The 18,294-nt window shown below is 34.5% G+C and overlaps 2 protein-coding genes across 2 annotated transcripts in view; one reads left to right on the top strand and one right to left on the bottom strand.

The window, feature by feature from the left end:
- Window positions 1–18,294, bottom strand: part of LOC128999712 (histone-lysine N-methyltransferase SETD2-like) — a 45,908-nt gene that overhangs the window by 5,144 nt on the left and 22,470 nt on the right. Inside the window, exons 9-15 of the mRNA XM_054426354.1 lie at window positions 17,942–18,063; window positions 17,039–17,289; window positions 7,095–7,149; window positions 4,928–5,041; window positions 4,176–4,278; window positions 3,406–3,505; window positions 28–866 (exon numbers count right to left, since the gene is read on the bottom strand). Of these exons, the coding sequence (XP_054282329.1) occupies window positions 28–866; window positions 3,406–3,505; window positions 4,176–4,278; window positions 4,928–5,041; window positions 7,095–7,149; window positions 17,039–17,289; window positions 17,942–18,063 (1,584 nt within the window). The remainder of the gene's footprint in view (window positions 1–27; window positions 867–3,405; window positions 3,506–4,175; window positions 4,279–4,927; window positions 5,042–7,094; window positions 7,150–17,038; window positions 17,290–17,941; window positions 18,064–18,294) is intronic.
- LOC128999713 (uncharacterized) lies at window positions 13,077–16,341 on the top strand. Its single transcript, XM_054426355.1, has 2 exons — window positions 13,077–13,170; window positions 15,438–16,341. The coding sequence occupies exons 1-2, from the start codon at window positions 13,129–13,131 to the stop codon at window positions 15,870–15,872; spliced, it is 477 nt and encodes a 158-aa protein (XP_054282330.1). The 5' UTR covers window positions 13,077–13,128; the 3' UTR covers window positions 15,873–16,341.

Genomic DNA, 18,294 nt, shown 5'->3' with positions numbered 1-18,294 from the left:
TTATCTTCCATCATTAGTATTATTTACCTTATCCTCGTCTTCCTTCTCATCAGCCGACGATGAATCTTCATCTTCGCTGTCCGACGAGTCGCTCTCCGACTCAGACTCTTGAACGACCGTCTGTTGCTGGTAGTCCCACAACGGCGGTTCCCACTGAGACACCCTTGTCTTGACATGATAGTAGTATGTGCGACCCTCCGCGTCCTTCGCACTCTTCCACTTAGGAGGCAATTTGACAGGAAGGTACAAAGGAACGGGAGAGGCTGCAGCAGTGGTGACCGGCACAACGGCCGTGGTGGGGAACTGCGCAGGGAGTGACGCCTGGAAAACAGGAACAGGATTAGGAGTAGGAGCTTGAGTAGGAAGAGGCGGTTGGGAGGTGAAAGGCGGGGGCTGGGAAAACTGCGGTTGAGGTACATTCTGGAATTGCTGAGGAGCACTAACCTCGTGTACAGGATACGTGACTGGTTGGGACGGAGGCGGTTGGTTGGGTAATGGAGGTTGGAAAGGAATATTCATTGGGTGAGGTTGATTCGGAAGCGGAGGCGTCATAATCTGATTTTGTATAAATGGCTGACTCGGCAGAGGAGGATTGTTCAACATCGGTTGATTAGGGATTAGAGGTTGATTAGGGATGAGAGGTTGATTAGGCAAAGGAGGATTACTTAATAAAGATTGATGGTTGGGAGTGGGCAACAGGGGTTGTTTAGGCAGCGGAGGAGGGTGAGCGAACATGTTGTGGAAGGAGTTGTGGTTGGGATCCAAGAACGGAGGATGAGGTCCATTCTGGTTGAAGAAAGGCGGAGGTTGACCTGGGCCAAACATGGGCTGTCCTTCCATATGCTGCTGAGGTAGCATGTTCCCATCTGTACCGATAACATTACACATTATAGTAAAACATGAACAAAGCTAACATTTTTAAATAATTTAGTTCTTCTATTTAGCTAAATACAAACTGTTCAGGTAGTGAAAGTTGCTGGCACTGCTATTAGGTAAGCTTTGGAGGGAAACGGCATTTAGTTTAGGAATACAGGAAGAGGGGCTGGACACAACTAACTTCCCCAAGAAAACCATTCCAGGCAAGTAATAGCACACACACACATCTCATCACAATGGATGTTTTCTCGTTTTTGTGGTAGGACCTGGGGCCCTATTTTTGAAATAGTTGACAGTTGAGTCAATCGTCAACACTCAACTCAACCAACAACATGATTTGGTATTTTTGAAACCCAACAGTTGAGAAGTGAGTTAGGAATCACTAGTTGAGTGACTCGTGTTGGAAATGTAGGGCATACGACCGCACAAAATTCAGATGACGTCATTTTGAACCAATCACAATGCAGAGTTCTTGCGATCTTCAATTTAACGTCTTCTTACTCTAAAATCTGGATCAGCTAATCTCAATCTACCATATTTGGAGACACTGACTGAGGTAAACTGTCAACTCCGTTCTTGAGAGATTGAGGTTATGTTTTGCTTAATCTTAGTGATTGCAAAAGTACCTTAACTTATATAAACTTAATTAAAAATAAAATTTACTATGGATGTTTGTTTTAGGGTGTAGCTAATTATAAGTTTAGGCATATCCTAAATACATTATTATTTGCTTTCTTCGTCTCTATTTCAGAACACATCGCCTTATTTTAGTTTCCTTCATCCATTAGCCATTGCACTGAAAGCTTATCGTAACTTAAATTAATTTGATTCCTTTATTAGGTGAAAGGTATTGAAACAAACTATGATATTGTTTCTCTCTACCACAATCTTTAATATCTTAAACCATAGGTCTAATAACAATAATTATCTTATAATAAGTTCAATTAGTATGCCTAGTCTATTTCAAACATGCCAACAAGGATAAAACCCTTGATTAAATAGTCTAGTATTGACACAGTAAATAAAATTAAAATGCAATTATTCTACAGAAAACAATCGCATAAAGTATTGGATGCTAAGACATTGACAACAAATACATAACCTCTAAATCGCAATTAATAAATTAAAGCAATAACAATATGGCGTCGACTCAAAAAGAGCATTTTTTTACCGAAAGAGGAAGAAGAAAGTGCAGTCAACCGTCCACTCAACAGCTCGATAGGTGGTGAGTAGTTTTGGTTGGATAAGTCCACCGTCAATTGTTTGAAAAATATGAAACAATTGGAAATAGAGTGACTCAACACTCAACTCAACAATCAACCATTTCAAAAATAGGGCCCCTGGTGAGAGTCTACATGGCTTGGGGTAGGGAAATTTTAGGGCTACAACACTTGCAATTCTAAAACCCCTATTAATAAACTATAATAGTCTAAATGTCCAGCCCAATGACTTAATAATTATGTTGTGAATCTTTTGCGTGCCATCAACTGCCTGGAACTTTATTTGTATAAGTTGTTGTGTATTTCCTTAATCCAAAATGAGTCTTTGCTACAAAATAAGACATCAAGAAAAGCAATGTAGCTTCTACATAGGCCTACTGTGAAATATTCATATCTTAAAATAAAATAGTATGCTTCATCACTAAGACATAAAGTGATTTTTTTGCCACGGTGTGATGGAAAAATAATAAAATAGCTGATCTGAAACCACTTTCAAAACTAATGTAACCGCAGAAGCTTTAAAAAACCATTTACAAAATTACTAGACCTTAAGAAATTTGTATTCCAAAAGAAATACTAACCACCAGGTAGAGCACAAAACATATAAAAACTTCAACAGAAATGTTAACCATTGTTTATACTAGGGATGGACGGGTCCCGAAATTTCGGGAATTTTTCGGGAAAAAAATATTCCCGATTATTGGGACGGGATTACATTTGACTCGGGAATTTTTCGGGACGGGATTTGGTCCGATCGTCGGTAACGCCGTTATTGCGAGTGATAGGTCCGCGAACGCAGGTCATACCGACGATCGCGCCGTGACCGCAGTGTCATACCGACGATCGCGCCGTGACCGCGGAGTCCTACCGACGATTGCGCCGTGACCGCGAGTCATACCGACGATCGCGCCGTGACCTCGAGTCATACCGAAGATCGCGCCGTGATCGCGAGTCATGACGACGATCGCGCCGTGACCGTGAGTCATACAGACGATCACCCCGTGACCCGCGAGTCACAAGTTACTATAGGTACCTGTAAATTGTTACCCATTTTTTGGCTTTTATAGATCATTGCCACAAATGGTAAAAATTGATTTCGTATGTCTTTTTTGGTAACTGCAAAACAGTACTTTCTTTTTATGCACAGAAAAAAATCCCGTCCCGTCCCGAAAATCGGGAAGGAAATAAAAATCCCATCCCGTCCCGTCCCGAACTCAAAATTCAATCCCGTCCATCCCTAGTTTATACATACTGGTTTGATAATTGGTTAGTACACCAGTATGAGTATAGAATACATCAAGTGACATACCAGGTGGATAAGGCATCCACTGATGCTGAGGAAAGCCTGGAGGAGCAAAGTTGTTAGCTTGTTGAGCTGCCAACTCCTGGGCCGCCAGTTGAACTTGCTCCTGTTGACAGATCAAACTGATGATAAAAGACCCAAGTGTCTAGTGCAGCAATGTACAATGACTGTAACCTCTAAAAGTAGGACAGTGCTACTTGCTTTAAACTTTGTCAACATTTTGGCCCAATACAAAAAGAACTTTTAGGTTATTTAAAAAATGTTTAATTTCAGGCTAGCTTCGACCAGGGCATGACTGAACATTGTGCTAATTTAGTCAGGTGGTAAATGTAGTCTATTTACCCATTCAAAACTAATATGACATCCTGGTACATTCTGGTACCATTCTGGTACCTTCGCACTCTTCCACTTAGGAGGCAATTTGACAGGAAGGTACAAAGGAACGGGAGAGGCTGCGGCAGTGGTGACCGGCACAACGGCCGTGGTGGGGAACTGCGCAGGGAGTGACGCCTGGAAAACAGGAACAGGATTAGGAGTAGGAGCTTGAGTAGGAAGAGGCTCACTACTGTGAAATGCTGGGTCAAATCTATGCTGTGGTTTTGAGGAGCACAGTATTTAACTATTAGCCCTTAAGTAGCAAGGGATGATCCAATACACAGAAATAGGTTTAGTTCTTATTTGAACAAATTACACTGTCTCGAATTAGTTAAAAGTATCAAAACAAATTTGAAAGTGTTATAAATTAATATTCAAACTAAGGCAAACGCTCAACTTGCCTGCCACATATTCTCCTGTTGCCGTCTCAGCCTTTCTTCCTCTTCCTGAGCAGCTTTGATGGCAAACAGCTGTCTTCTCTCCAATTTGCTCAGGTGAGATTGTCTGCAATATATTTATGCGTTAAGGATAGGCTAAGTTTATATCTATAAAAAAACTGCGATAGTCTTGAAAGCTTATTGAAAATTACATTATTTACACTTGATCTAGGAGTCAGTAAATAAATGTTTTTATTAATAGTGATGTTTTAAAGTTCAAGCCAAATCCCAACCCATCTAATCTCAAAAAGTATTTAAGATTTATATTTCAGTATTTTTGTTTTGAGGAGGATTCTAATAACTTACTGGGTATTATAAAAAATAATTGTGGGAGATTTTCACTCAAATCGTCGGGCATTGCGCTTCTGCTATTGTGCAGCACGACCTCTGGTCACAGTCAAACTACAGTACAGTTTGAATTGTAGCCCAACACAAATTATGTAGTTTCTTACTCAATTTTTGACACAACAAGCTGAATGTATGACATGGTCAAACTATGATATTAAAAAAAATTATAATCTGATACGGGTTTAGTCTAAATTGATTTTAAATTTATTATTTATTATCGGATCACTAAATTGCCGTATGAATTCTAGATGATACATGCAAAAAAGACTGGATCTTGCTTTAGCTACTTGGAGTTTTTGGTTTCATCTTTACACTTCATAAAGTAACTCCTGATCAGGTAGCAATAAAAAAATTTTAAGCTCAATTACCTGTCGTCGGTTTTGGCAGCTTTTCTTGATTTATCAGAGTCGGGGGAATCTCCTCTTCCCCGTTTACGATCTTTGTCCTTCTCTCGCCTGTCGTAATCATTTCGGCTCCAATGTCTGTAAAAATATTACGTTTTGGTTTCAGATTGTAATCTGTTAAACCTTAAACAGTTTAATATCATAATCTGTACACAAACAAATGTACTGAACATTGGGGTCAACACTTAATATGTTCACCTAGTCAGACACTATTATAAAAGTAATTTTCTCCACGTATTTTAGGTATAAAAAAATTAAAATACAATTAATAGCCTAGTTTGATTTGATGGTTCAAAACAATTCTTTACAACCTAGGAACTTTATATTGGTAATACAGTAGAACCCCTCATATCCGGCCACCACGGGACCAAGCCCCTGACCGGATAACGATTTGGCCGGATAAACCAAACTACTATGAAAATGATAATTCATACCTAATAATAATAGGTAATCAATATATGCAATCAAAGGTATAATTTAATTCTGCTCTGGGATCATTTTTAGAAAAATAAACATGTTTGTAAAAAGAAAAAAAATATTTGTAGGATATAGTCATTAAGTAATGAATGTACAAATATTATGATTCCAGGTAACAAAACCTATTAAATGGAGATAAAAATGACGATAAATTGTACTTAAAGATCATTAGGACTTAAATGGTAAATGCATTTCTACTCAACATTCTTAACCATTTTGTGAAATACAAAAATTAATGTACTCGTACTGTACTGTACTAACCCCACTTTGGAAATAATCAACCAACTGATCAGAGGTTAGGCCTACTAGCTCAACTGAGTATAGTGACTCAGCAAATAAATGTATAAACAAACAGAAAAATAATGAGAACAATTTATTTTATGACTTGAGCAGTCACAAAGACTAGTGGCTGCATCTAAATGTCTGTAAGCTGTGAGAAAAAAAAATTTGATATTGGCTTCCTGGAAGGGGCCGGATAAACAGAGGACCGGTAAAACCAAGGCCGGATATGAGGGGTTCTACTGTATGTAGGAATGTTTAATTTTTTTTAATACAAATACAGAAAAGTAGATCAGCTTATCTGTGTTATCCAAGGACAACTTTACATATTGAAATAGCTTTCAGCTACAATATCATTAAATCTCTGAGCAAGCTGAATACTGAATGTGAGATATCTTTACTCACTGGTATATCATTAATGTCACAACGTCACCCTGACGTCTTACACTTACGGGAATTGGGATGTTGACTGTTTAGAGATTTTAATGTTTGCAATAACATCTTTAATAAAATAAAACATGTTTTTTTATTCAAACTTTTTTACAACTAAACCCTTTACTTTTAAGAAAGCACTCTTGGAAATATAAGTGTGAGGTAAGTAAAAGTTAAACTTATTGTATTTTTAGTTGATGGTTTACGTTTTTACTTTACTATGTGGGTAATTTTATTCACAATTAAGAGTAAACACAGTGAGCCTTATTGCTTGTCAAAGTGGGAAGGGGGGGGGGGCAAATACCTCTTGTGCCCATAGTGCATCAGATACTAACCTCACGCCTGTTTGTACTTCTAAAAAAACTGTAGGATTTGGCAAAAAATTTAAACTTCATTAAAAACCTGGTTTCAGAGTACACAATTTTGTTTTTCTCTATATATATATTTTTAAATAGAAATAGTACGCAAATATGATACAAACAAAAGTTTTACTAAGTTTTTCAAGGTTTACAAATATATTATTGGTTAGTCATCTAGGTGAAATGGTGAAGAACTGGGCGCCAGCAAAGAGAGAGTGTGAGCGCTAGTTGAACACCTCTGCGCTGCGTCGTCGCAATTAGCCCAGTCAATAAACGCACAAACTACCTTTTTAGTAGCTAAATAGTGGAAAGCTGTATTCGTTATCTGTGAAAGAACCACTTAAGACGTGTATTTTAGAAAAGTCCCCTAATCTCCGCCTTAAATTTTCCCCCCACCCCCTTCAAACCTGGAAATTGCAGACGTTAACTTTATTGGATATAATTAAAATTCTACACATGCTATCGTATTGAAATTTGATTTGTATTTTAAAATTAGTTTGTTTTTAAGGTATTCTTCTGAAAATTGTTTTCTAAGAGATATAACATTTTAACTTTATGAAAATGTTTAACTGAGATTTACCTACCTCTCATATGATTTGTCTTTACTTTCAACGGAGCTATCTCTGCATACTATTCGATCTGCAACAAAACATTGGTATTTAAATGTCAAAACAATTAAAAACCCTTTTTAAACTAATGAACAAGTTAGAGTAATGTAATTGTCTCTTAAGCCTCATTTACACGAGGCGGGTAACCTGCCTGCCTACTGACCTCTTGCAAATGTGGCTAAATTTGATTTCACCACAGTCAAAACTTTTGTCAAACAGAACAGTTGTTGAGTGAATTACAATCAAGAACTCAAAAATTTAGTTTTGTTCGGCTAAAACTTGGATCTTTGTTTCTCTAGGCGACAGTTTTATTAGGTATCAGACACAAACTAAGGAAAATTTGTGTGCATTGTTGTTAAGGATTATGACTTCTTTTTACAATAGAATTCAAGACTTTTTCTTAACATTTCTTAACATTCTTAACATTGGCGAATTTAAGACTAATTTATATTTGGGATTTTATACATTAAAATACAGTTCTAAGAGCCTTACACACTAACTGTAAATGTGTCATAATACCTATTTAATTGTTTATTTCATAATTTATTTAATTTACTTGCGTTTAATAAAACTGTTTTGTTTTTTTTCAAACTGTTTTATGCAGGGATAAAAGAGATAAATGCCAAACAAAGGCATCTTCTTCAAATTGTTTTGTAGGAAAAATAATTTCAACTTAATAATTTTAAGAAAAAAGAACTGGTGCTATAATTTTCTTAGTCAAATATTACAGTATTTTTCATGTGTATAACAGTTTGACTCATCTGCAATTTATAGGAGTTGTTTTTAACAGTGCATTATAATTCCCAACAGCATATGCAAAACAAACTAAAAAATATTACTGACACAATTAATTTTAGATCCATGCATGTAGTGGATTATCTTACATTTTGTAAATTTCAATTTAGTTATATTATATTGCCCTTTGAGAAGACAAACGATGTCTAAAATGAGCAAAGCTAAACTAGCTCTTTCTTAACCACAAATGGACACGATTTTAGCCAATTGAGACACACTTCAGAAATTATTGAATTGATTTGGTTTTGCTTCAGATCAACTAGACTTCTTGAACATTGTATATCAAAGCAAGCCTTTTATTGCTTATGCTAGTGTGCCAAGCAGAAAATCTAATTAAACTGGAGGTTTGTATGGTTAAAATTTGTGTTTAAATTTGTCACTCTTGTGTCTATGAGTGCATTGGTCATAAACACCATTGAATAATCATATTTTTTACTTGTTGGGAAGTTGTTACTTGCATCTATTAAAAATTGTACAAGAAGGCTGGTTTTTGCTCGGTATCTTAGGCTAACATACTGACAAGCCCTTTGCTTTACAATGTTTGACTGTATATTTAATATGTTCTCTTATCAAGACTAGACAAAATTGTGCATCAAATTCAAGAGAATTCTAATAATTGTATTTTCATTAATGAGTAATGATGCATAATTCTTTTATATGGTAAGAACAAAATATTCTAAAACATTTTTTGAGTGCGACAGAAATTAGGATTTATTAAATATAAAAAAAAGAGTTAACTATAAAAGCCTATTTCAGTTGTCTAGAAGAATAAATATTACAATTTCACAAGACAACATTAAGAAGAAAATATTGTGTGGTACGTAATATTTTTATTTGCAAACGATATTTTAGTTTCAGATATGGTAATTCAGCTGTCCAGCTGTAGTAAGTGATTAAATTATAAACCAAGATTTTACTTCATAATTTCTCATTACCGACTAACAAAGAGACCGCTGTAGACCGTTCTAAGTTAAGATCTCCATACTCTGCCAAATCCGTTACTGTGAATTGCTCGGAATCTTCTGACAGTTTCTTCTTCTAAATTGTAACCGCCAAGACATCCTGATCTAAAGAAACCCCACAGCAAAGTAATTTCACGTGTGATCACAATTAATTAAAAAAATCAATTCAGTTGTATGAAGTGTTTTTATTGCTTGAGTAATTTTAAAAATAAAATACAACACCTAAAAACGTTAAAACATGGTATAGGTTTTCCTGGAATGTTAACTTTATACCACTAATATAAGGAATTTTGGGCATGGGTGACAGACATAGTTGGAATGATGTGCAATCTGGAAATTTAATTTTTTACAACTTTAACCCAACAGGTGTAAAAAGGACAAGAACTTTATTTTGAAAATAACCAGATGAAAATCCATTTTGTAACTCAACGTCTATGATTCACCAGCATAAATAAAAGACTTGTTTCCACAAAAAAATAATTTATTAACGTGTGATGTATAAGGAATAGTTCAAAAGTCATTTAAAAAATGTTGTGACTGTTAAAAACTCATTAAAGTAATAGACTGGTGGTAAACCCAAACTGTGAATGTTATCTTATCTTTCTGCAACTACAACTCTTTCATCAACCTCATCCAACTACAAAAGACAATTATCAATTATCAATACGACCGAATATTTGAGATTTGTCTTGCGCAATGTTGTGCGAACCTAGAGCTGAACATTTTAATTTTAACACAAAATGGGTTAAAACTCGTAATTCCAGACTGTGTTTCATTAGAATAACCTGAAGTGCCCATATGTCCAAAAAAATAACCTAAATTTGCCCATATGTCCAAAAAAATAACCTAAAGTGCCCATGTGTCCAAAAAAATGCAAACTACTAATGGCTATATTTTAATTTAAACTAAACCAGTCCATTACATTTGGTTTCAAAATATCCTTTGGTTTGACTTATTTAAAAAACGACACAACAAAAATAAAACACCCTATACAAAGTAAAAAGTATGCCTCATCTATGATATAAAATCAAAATTAAAAATATCATACATACACTCTCATTAACTAAAAGGAAGACGATCCTCTTTGGTCCCAAGTGTTTAATGTTTTGCTACTTTTCAGCTCAGTTCACAGAAGAGTTACGGATTCAATTTAATCCGTAAATTTAAGCATTAAAATTGTGCATTTTTAAAAGATCGTTACAAAATAAACAAATGTTACATAAAGTGTTACAAAATAGTTTTAATAGTCTAAAAAATAAAACAAAAGAAATTGTAAGTAATAATTATTGGATGGAAACCCTTATTTTCCTAGTGGCTACCTGCTATTTTCATTCGTGTATTGATTGTAATCATGTATGGATTTTTTAATCCATAAAACATCTCTAATGTGCATTTCTTTTCCTATAAATGCAGGAATCAGGAATGTATTATTTTAGTGGTATTAGCCAGTGTTGTCCATATGTGTGTTGGTGCTAAAAGCTGTTCTTTAAGTAATATATAGAGTATACAGGGTGTTTCACGAGAGGTGTCTCAAATTGATTACGGAAAAACGGCTTAACGTACAAGGATGAAATAAAATTATTTCCCGCTAAATCGACCCCAAGGAATAACGTAAAAATATTTTTAACTTTTTCCTAATACAGGGTGTGCCAAAAACTGAGGGTCACTAGTTCGAATCTCGGAATTTTCAAATGTAAACATATGTCATGTTATACATCGTTTTGAAGGTATTTGATAGACAAACATTTTGGCGAAAACAGAAATTAAATATCTTTTTCCGTTTAAAAATGATGGCAGTTTTTTGAAAAATTCTATATATTTTTTTAATACTCTGAGTTACCTATACCAATGCATTTAGTGCTTCTCCGGTTGGATTTTCTTACTCGTTATGAAATTAGCATTACTTTGATATGCTACAAGCAACGGTTATTTGAAATGATAAAAATTCCAAAAAAATTTATTTTTGAAAATTTGCGAATGCTCATTGTTCAAAATTTTTAAATAGCAACATATGTCAAGTGGCACATCATTTTATAGGTTTTTAAATTCCTAACAACTTTGTAATTTACACTTACTTCGTATCTCTTTTAGTTTTTGCGTAAATAACAAAAAACCTAATTTTCCTATATCAAATGCATGTTATTATTTGGGTTTGACGTGGTTTGACACTTTATGAAATGGAGCCTTTAGTGTTAAACCGTTAAACCCAAATAACATGCATTTGATATAGGAAAATTAGGTTTTTTGTTATTCACGCAAATACTAAAAGAGATACGAAGTAAGTGTAAATTACAAAGTTGTTAGAAATTTAAAAACCTATAAAATGATGTGCCACTTGACATATTTTGCTATTTAAAAATTTTGAACAATGAGCATTCGCAAATTTTCAAAAATATATTTTTTTTAAATTTTTATCATTTTAAATAAATGTTGCTTGTAGCATATCAAAGTAAAGCTAATTTCATAACGAGTAAGAAAATCTAACCGGAGAAGACATAAATGCATTGGTATAAGAAACACAAAGTATTACAAAAATATAGATTTTTTCATAAAAACTGCCGCTATTTTGAAACGGAAAAAGATATTTAATTTCTGTTTTCGCCAAAATGTTTGTCTATCAAATGACTTTAAAACAATGTATAACATGACATATGTTTACATTTGAAAATTCCGAGATTCGAACTAGTGACCCTCAGTTTTTGGCACACCCTGTATTAGGAAAAGGTTAAAAATATTTTTACGTTATTCCTTGGGGTTGATTTAGCAGGAAAAAATTTTATTTCATCCTTGTACGTTAAGCCGTTTTTCCGTAATCAATTTGAGACACCTCTCGTGAAACACCCTGTATACTGGTTGTTCGGTATTCATATTTTTAGAGTATTTAGAAATTAATCATTATGTTAATTAAGTCACTGGTTAATTAATCATGCTAATGGGTATATAAATCACCACATTTATTGTAATATTATTTAGTCTCAGTAACAATTTATTGTAAATAGACTCCCGCTTTCAATATTCAAATGAGATTGCTAAGCCCGCTCGAATTTCCCGCCACAGTAAGGCCTATTTTCCTGTACTACATACCCATGAATCACCTGACACCGTGTTTGCTTCAATCGCATTTCCTATTGGCCATCGAATTCCTAGACCCCTCTAAACCGCAATTGCATTTTTCAAAGTGAAGCCGGTGATCGGCGTCTGTCTGTCCACGGTCGGCGTCCATAACTCACGGTGTATTCCGTTTCTCGTATCTCGGGACATTAGTTGCCCATTTTTACCTCTCTTTAACGTATTTTTAGGCTATAGATTAATTATATCTGGCCTCTCTCTCCTCTATAGTACATTTAACTATATATACATTTTAATTTCCCCCTTTTGTTTGTGATTATATTACTTAAATTGTGATCTAGTGCTTTCAGACTCTTCAAACCTCAAGACAGTGTGTGCGCGTCCGTGTATTACTTCTAGACTTTTCGTACGTTTTCACCGCGACTTCCGCGTATTAGTGAGCTCTTTGTGATTATGAACTTGGGTGCGTTGCGTTCTCCAAAATTCTACAAAACAGAAGCACTCGGTCTAAGGACTCCGCCATCCGCCATCGCTCCACCATAGACGACGCCGCTGCCATACTCTCCACCTTTGGATAATTGGACTCAAGGTACAACCTTAAAGTTTTGTGTGTGTTTTAATTAGACTCTAAAACTAATCTCATTTGCCTCTCACAAGACATTTTATTCCATCTCGGGACCTCAGTGCCCTTCTAATTGCAGATTCGCCATTTTTCTCTAATTTAATTATTTTTCTCTTGAACTATTAATTAGTTCTGGTCCTTCGAGTTATTAATTATTTTCATTTCACCCATTACACCCCTAACACTGGTACATTGTTTATATTTTGAAATATTTGATGATTTTTGATTTTTGTATTGCATTGGGGAAGTTAAATAAGGAAGAAAAGACTCTAGGTCAGTATTTTTTTATCATTATTTACGTTAATTCTTTAATTAACTACAAACAAAACTTTAATAGTTTAAAGTTTAACTGCATTTTGTATACAAAAATTAACTAGCTAACTGATGGATTTATAGTTGACGGTTTAAAATTGTAAAGAGAAATCCAATTTCACACTCTGCTAGAAACGACATTTAGATTGCAGATGTTGGTGTTTACTTGTGTCGTACAACATTGTCTAAGCAGACGGTTGACACAAACTGATTGTGCATACAATCAATCTCACTTCTTTCACCAACAATCATGCCGGTTCACTTGGCTATTTTACTGTTAGTAATGCAATCAGTAAGTTTCTTTTATTAAGTAGGTAGAATAGGTATTCATTGCAAACTGCAGGCCTATTTTAAACTGGAATTTTGAGATTATTGAAGATAATTTTACGATGAGCCGCATCTTTGATGTAGCAATTTTTAATGGCAATACATTGGAGGGTTGGACAAAATTATATTTAGTTTTCTTTCATAAAAAAATTTAAAACCCTTAGTCTTTAAGAAATTTAACTGGGAACAATTAGTATTTTACCATTTAGATTTAAGATAGTCAATTTTTCCTGTTGATATTGATATTTTCAATTATTTATGACAAAATTTGAGATCCCTAGTTTCTAACGTTTAAAAAGAGCAATGTTGGCAACCATACCACTTTGGTTAACTTGGTAGAACAAAACTAATAATTTGACAATTAGGATGTCATGTAAAATAATGATTTAAGGCAATCAAAAATATGTGTAAATATTCAGTAGGCCTATCGTAGATCTTTTTTCAAAATTGATTATTCATTTTGAAATTTGTCCTTGACTTTAAATTACTCCTTTAAGTTCTATATAGGGATGGACGGGTCTTGAAGTTTTGGGAAAGTTTCGGGAAATTTTAAATCTTGTTCTACAAGACAAGATTTTTTTGAGACGAGATAAAAAAAATTTAAAAACGCCTGCAGAAAGTCAATGCAATGGGTATTGTATTGCAGGTGCAATACAAGAGTGCGTTATTGCAATTCCTTTGCGAAGGCGTTCTTATTTAATACATTCTTTATATGTAAATATTGCTTTAATTGTTTTATCATTTACTGATGTTTCAGACTGATAAATTTTGTATTTTTCAAAGATGAGCATGCGTAAGAGTTATTTTTAATAAGATAGGCATAATTACAAGAGACCCCTCTTATCCGGACACCGTTTAACCGGACTACACTAGGCAGATATCGGACTACCGGATCCGCCGGATCTGAGCTAGAACTGACGCCCGATCCAATCCACAAAAAATCGGATCTTGGGCTGGATCCGGTTTTAATGGATCCAAGTTTTTTTTTTTTCTTTCTTCTATTACCAGTAACACAATCCTTTATAAAGTACAATTCATACATAAGACATAGTGTTTTGTCAGTGATGTATTTTAAAATAAAATTAATAGTGGCTATCTGTGTCCATATACAAAACTATCTGTATCCATGTACAAGACTATCTGTGTCAATGTACAAGACTATCTGTGTCCATATTATACAAAACTATCTGTATCCATGTACAAGACTATCTGTGTCAATGTACAAGACCATAAGAGTCCATGTATAAGACTATCTGTGTCCATATACAAAACTATCTGTATCCATGTACAAGACTATCTGTGTCAATGTACAAGACCATCAGAGTCCATGTACAAGACTATCTGTGTCCATATTATACAAAACTATCTGTATCCATGTACAAGACTATCTGTGTCAATGTACAAGACCATCAGAGTCCATGGACAAGACTATCTGTGTCCATATTATACAAAACTATCTGTATCCATGTACAAGACTATCTGTGTCAATGTACAAGACCATCAGAGTCCATGGACAAGACTATCTGTGTCCATATTATACAAAACTATCTGTATCCATGTACAAGACTATCTGTGTCAATGTACAAGACCATCAGAGTCCATGTACACGACTATCTGTATCCATATACAAGACAATCTGTGTCCAAAGATAGTCTTGTTCATGGACACAGACAGTCTTGTATATGGACACAGTAAGTATTTGACATTGCCTAGCCATATGAGTTATTTAAAAAATTCATCCTGAAAACAAACGAAAGAATGTATCTGGATTCGGATCCGAAGATCTGGATCTGATTTCTTCAAGATCCGGATCCGGATCCGGTACCGACATTTTTTTATACTGATGTTTATTATTATTGTTTTTAAATATATTTTTCTTAAATATTCTGGCCTATTATTATTATTTTTGTATTCAACCAATCAGTCATAAATCAGTAGGTGTTTAATGTTACAAAATCAGGTTAAAATTGTGTCGAACGTGCATTTCCCGTAAGGTATGAGAAGGAAAATCTTGTCCCAAAATTTGATGAGAAATTAAAAATCCCATCTCGTCTCGTCTCAAACTAAAAATCCAATCTCATCCATCCCTAAGGAACCATAGGGTACTAAAAACTAGACGAGTGAAAGTGTCTTGAATGCTAGCACATGAATGGGCCTGAAGATGGACCTGTGCACCAAAATCACGGATGTAGCTTAAGATGTACTAGTTTTACAATTCTTTTACTGTTGCAGATATTTATGAAAACTGCATTAACGATGCCACCACGAGCCCCAATACTACAATATTTCAACAAAACTCCAGCGAGGAGCGATAAAAGCCTATTGGACCGTGAAATACCGGACGATGTCATTTACGATCTGGCTGGTAGAATGAAGCTGATAACTCGCGATGGCGTCACAGACGAATACAAGGTTTACAATGTGAACAGAGATAATCGTGGAGTTCCTATCGTTAAAGACCCCGTCACTGGACATGATTACGTTGTGAAGCACAGCCGAATCACCAAAGGTGTCAAGATATACAGGAAAATATTGGACACGACTGGTGAACCAGTGGTTTATGACTGGGCGAATATGACAATGAACCAAATAAAAATAAATAACCACGGAGAAGTTGAATTGGTACCAATTGAGAGCGAAGACTTAGATTCAAAGTTTGATGATTAACAGAGATACCGTACCTATTTAAAGGACAATTTTAAAAACCAAGATTACCAAATTTTTTATGGTAGAGAACATGTTGATTTTGAATCTGAAAAGTTAAACGTACAGAAAATAATATTGAACCATAATATTAAAATATTGTGAATAGGCAATACGTTACATTTCTCACTGACTCTATTCATTGTACTTGTACATCTTATACATTTAAAACAAAGTCATGTTGCCACACCACTTATAACTCAAAAACAGATGGACCGATTTTAATAATTTTTTATTTGTTGGATTCGTCTTTGTCTCGATTAACATATAGGCATATTCAGTTTTGAATTTAACCTTAGGGATAAGCCCCACTGGCCTGTAAAGTTTGTATGTTAAGCTTATGGAGCTATTGGAAGAATGTAAATAAACAAAAATATTAATTGAAGCCAGCTGTAAATACTTTAATTTGACAGTTCAAAGAGCAGAGGTTAAGAGGTACAGGTTCTGCTCCCAAGATTCTTAAGTTGTTTATGAGAATACTGCTATAGACAAAAAAGAATTAACCCTAGCAACGGCAAACGCCGGATATACGGCGCCAATGCAGGTGTTACGGTATATATATATATATATATATTTTTAAATGGCCTTAGAGCCGAAACTATAGTCAGTAAATATTTTAATAAATAATTTTTACTTGGGTACTAAGTTTATTAATATTATATAAGGTGTACGGTTTTGTACATGACCTGGGTTGGATGATTATTTGGTACTAGCGCGGGGATACGATCAACATAATAATAGGGCTATCAAACAAAATACACAAAATAAGCTATATAAACTATATACCTATTTTTGGAATCAGCACAAAATTTACTACAACTTTACAATTTACCTTATGATGATAAGTCTTACCTGCACTTAGCTACGCGACGGAATATAAAAACATTTTATACAAAAATTAATAATTTAATGGTTTGAAATATTATGTTTAAGATGATTTTTATCCTCAGAGTTATCTGACCTTTCCGCTTAACCAACCTTGCTATAGTTAAAGTTCAGAAAGCTATACTGTATTCTAACTACTGATAGGTGATGTAAATCCAAACTAGACAACACAATCTAACAATTTTACAGCAAGGTAGCCATGACAGGCATTGTACAGGGAAACATAGCTCTAACAACAAACTCACCCGCTTCCCTCTCATGCTCCTTCATTTGTTCGATGCGCTCCTTCTTTGGTATCCTAAACACTTCTTTCAAGGACGCCCACTCTTGTAACAAAAAGTTTGCAAGCTCAACAATTTTCTTCCTGTTACTCTCTTTTTGCTCTTCTGTTTCTTCCAATTTGATTTGATTGGAGTCGTCAGAATTCTTTTCCGGTTCACTCCCCTTGGTTGGGTTTTCCGTATCTGCTTTGTCCGATTCATCTTCCGTTGAACTTCTGTGAACAAATATATGAAGTTGGTAGTATTTTAAAAATCAACTGATAAGGTAGACTAGTCCAAATCCAACAAATATTTTATGGACATGCCAGGGATTAAAACTTTTCTTCTCCATGGATATCCAACAAATATGATGAATTGATGATTAACCCAACTTTTCAACACAGTTCATCTTGTTGGAACCTAGTTATCACAAATTATTGTTTAAAAAACTCAAAATATCTAAAGTTTTATTCAAACTATTCATACAAAAAACAATATAGATTACAATATAGATGTTACAGAAAATAGTAGTATTGTCTTGGATGTAAAAAACATGTTGATATTAAATGGGATGAGATATTTAGTAAATTTCCCGACAAGAATTACTAATACTTCAGAAATAGTAATAGATAATGTTTTTACAAACATCGAAAAACAACTCTTTCATGTAACGGGATTAAACACTCAGCTTTCAGATCATTGTGCTCAACTAGAAGAAATATCAGCTGTAAAACTTAGCAACAACACCACATATTTGGAATACTGTGGAAAATTTAATAACTACAATGTAGTGATGGGCAGATCCAAGAAAATGTCGGTACTTTTTACATACATGGGTTCAAGGTTTTGACAATGGGTGCCCTATTTAAATAAATCCTCGCTGAGTACCTGTCTTTGGCTTCAGTCACAGCCTGTCCGCTGGTCGACCATTTTTCCACCACACTCAGAACCTTGCTGTCTTGCAGCATCGTCTTGTTTTGTATGGGTAGTTTGGCCAGAGTTTCCAAAATCTGTATAATAATCAGACAGAATGTTTATCTCATCAAATAGTGTCACTAATTTAGGAAAAAAAACAATCAACTTTCTTTTTTACTAGGTATACTAACAATTTATCATTATTGCTTGCAGGTAACTAAAACAAAAGACATTATCAGTTTAAATAAACTAAATTGAATAAATGTTAATAAATGCAATTTATATTCATGTCAGAAGTTAATAATTTACATGAGGAGTACTCAGTT

The sequence above is a fragment of the Macrosteles quadrilineatus genome, unplaced genomic scaffold, assembly GCF_028750875.1.
Source record: "Macrosteles quadrilineatus isolate MER2022 unplaced genomic scaffold, UCM_ALF_1.0 Scaffold_8__2_contigs__length_117827958, whole genome shotgun sequence".
NCBI classification, from domain to species: Eukaryota; Metazoa; Arthropoda; class Insecta; order Hemiptera; family Cicadellidae; genus Macrosteles; species Macrosteles quadrilineatus.
This window is presented reverse-complemented; position numbering and strand designations above follow the sequence as displayed.

Bases quoted from the DNA above. Each gene is read 5' to 3' on its own strand.
- LOC128999713 (XM_054426355.1), top strand. From the start codon at position 13,129: ATGCCGGTTCACTTGGCTATTTTACTGTTAGTAATGCAATCA. The intron at 13,171-15,437 runs GTAAGTTTCTTT...TTACTGTTGCAG, and splicing joins TACTGTTAGTAATGCAATCA to ATATTTATGAAAACTGCATT.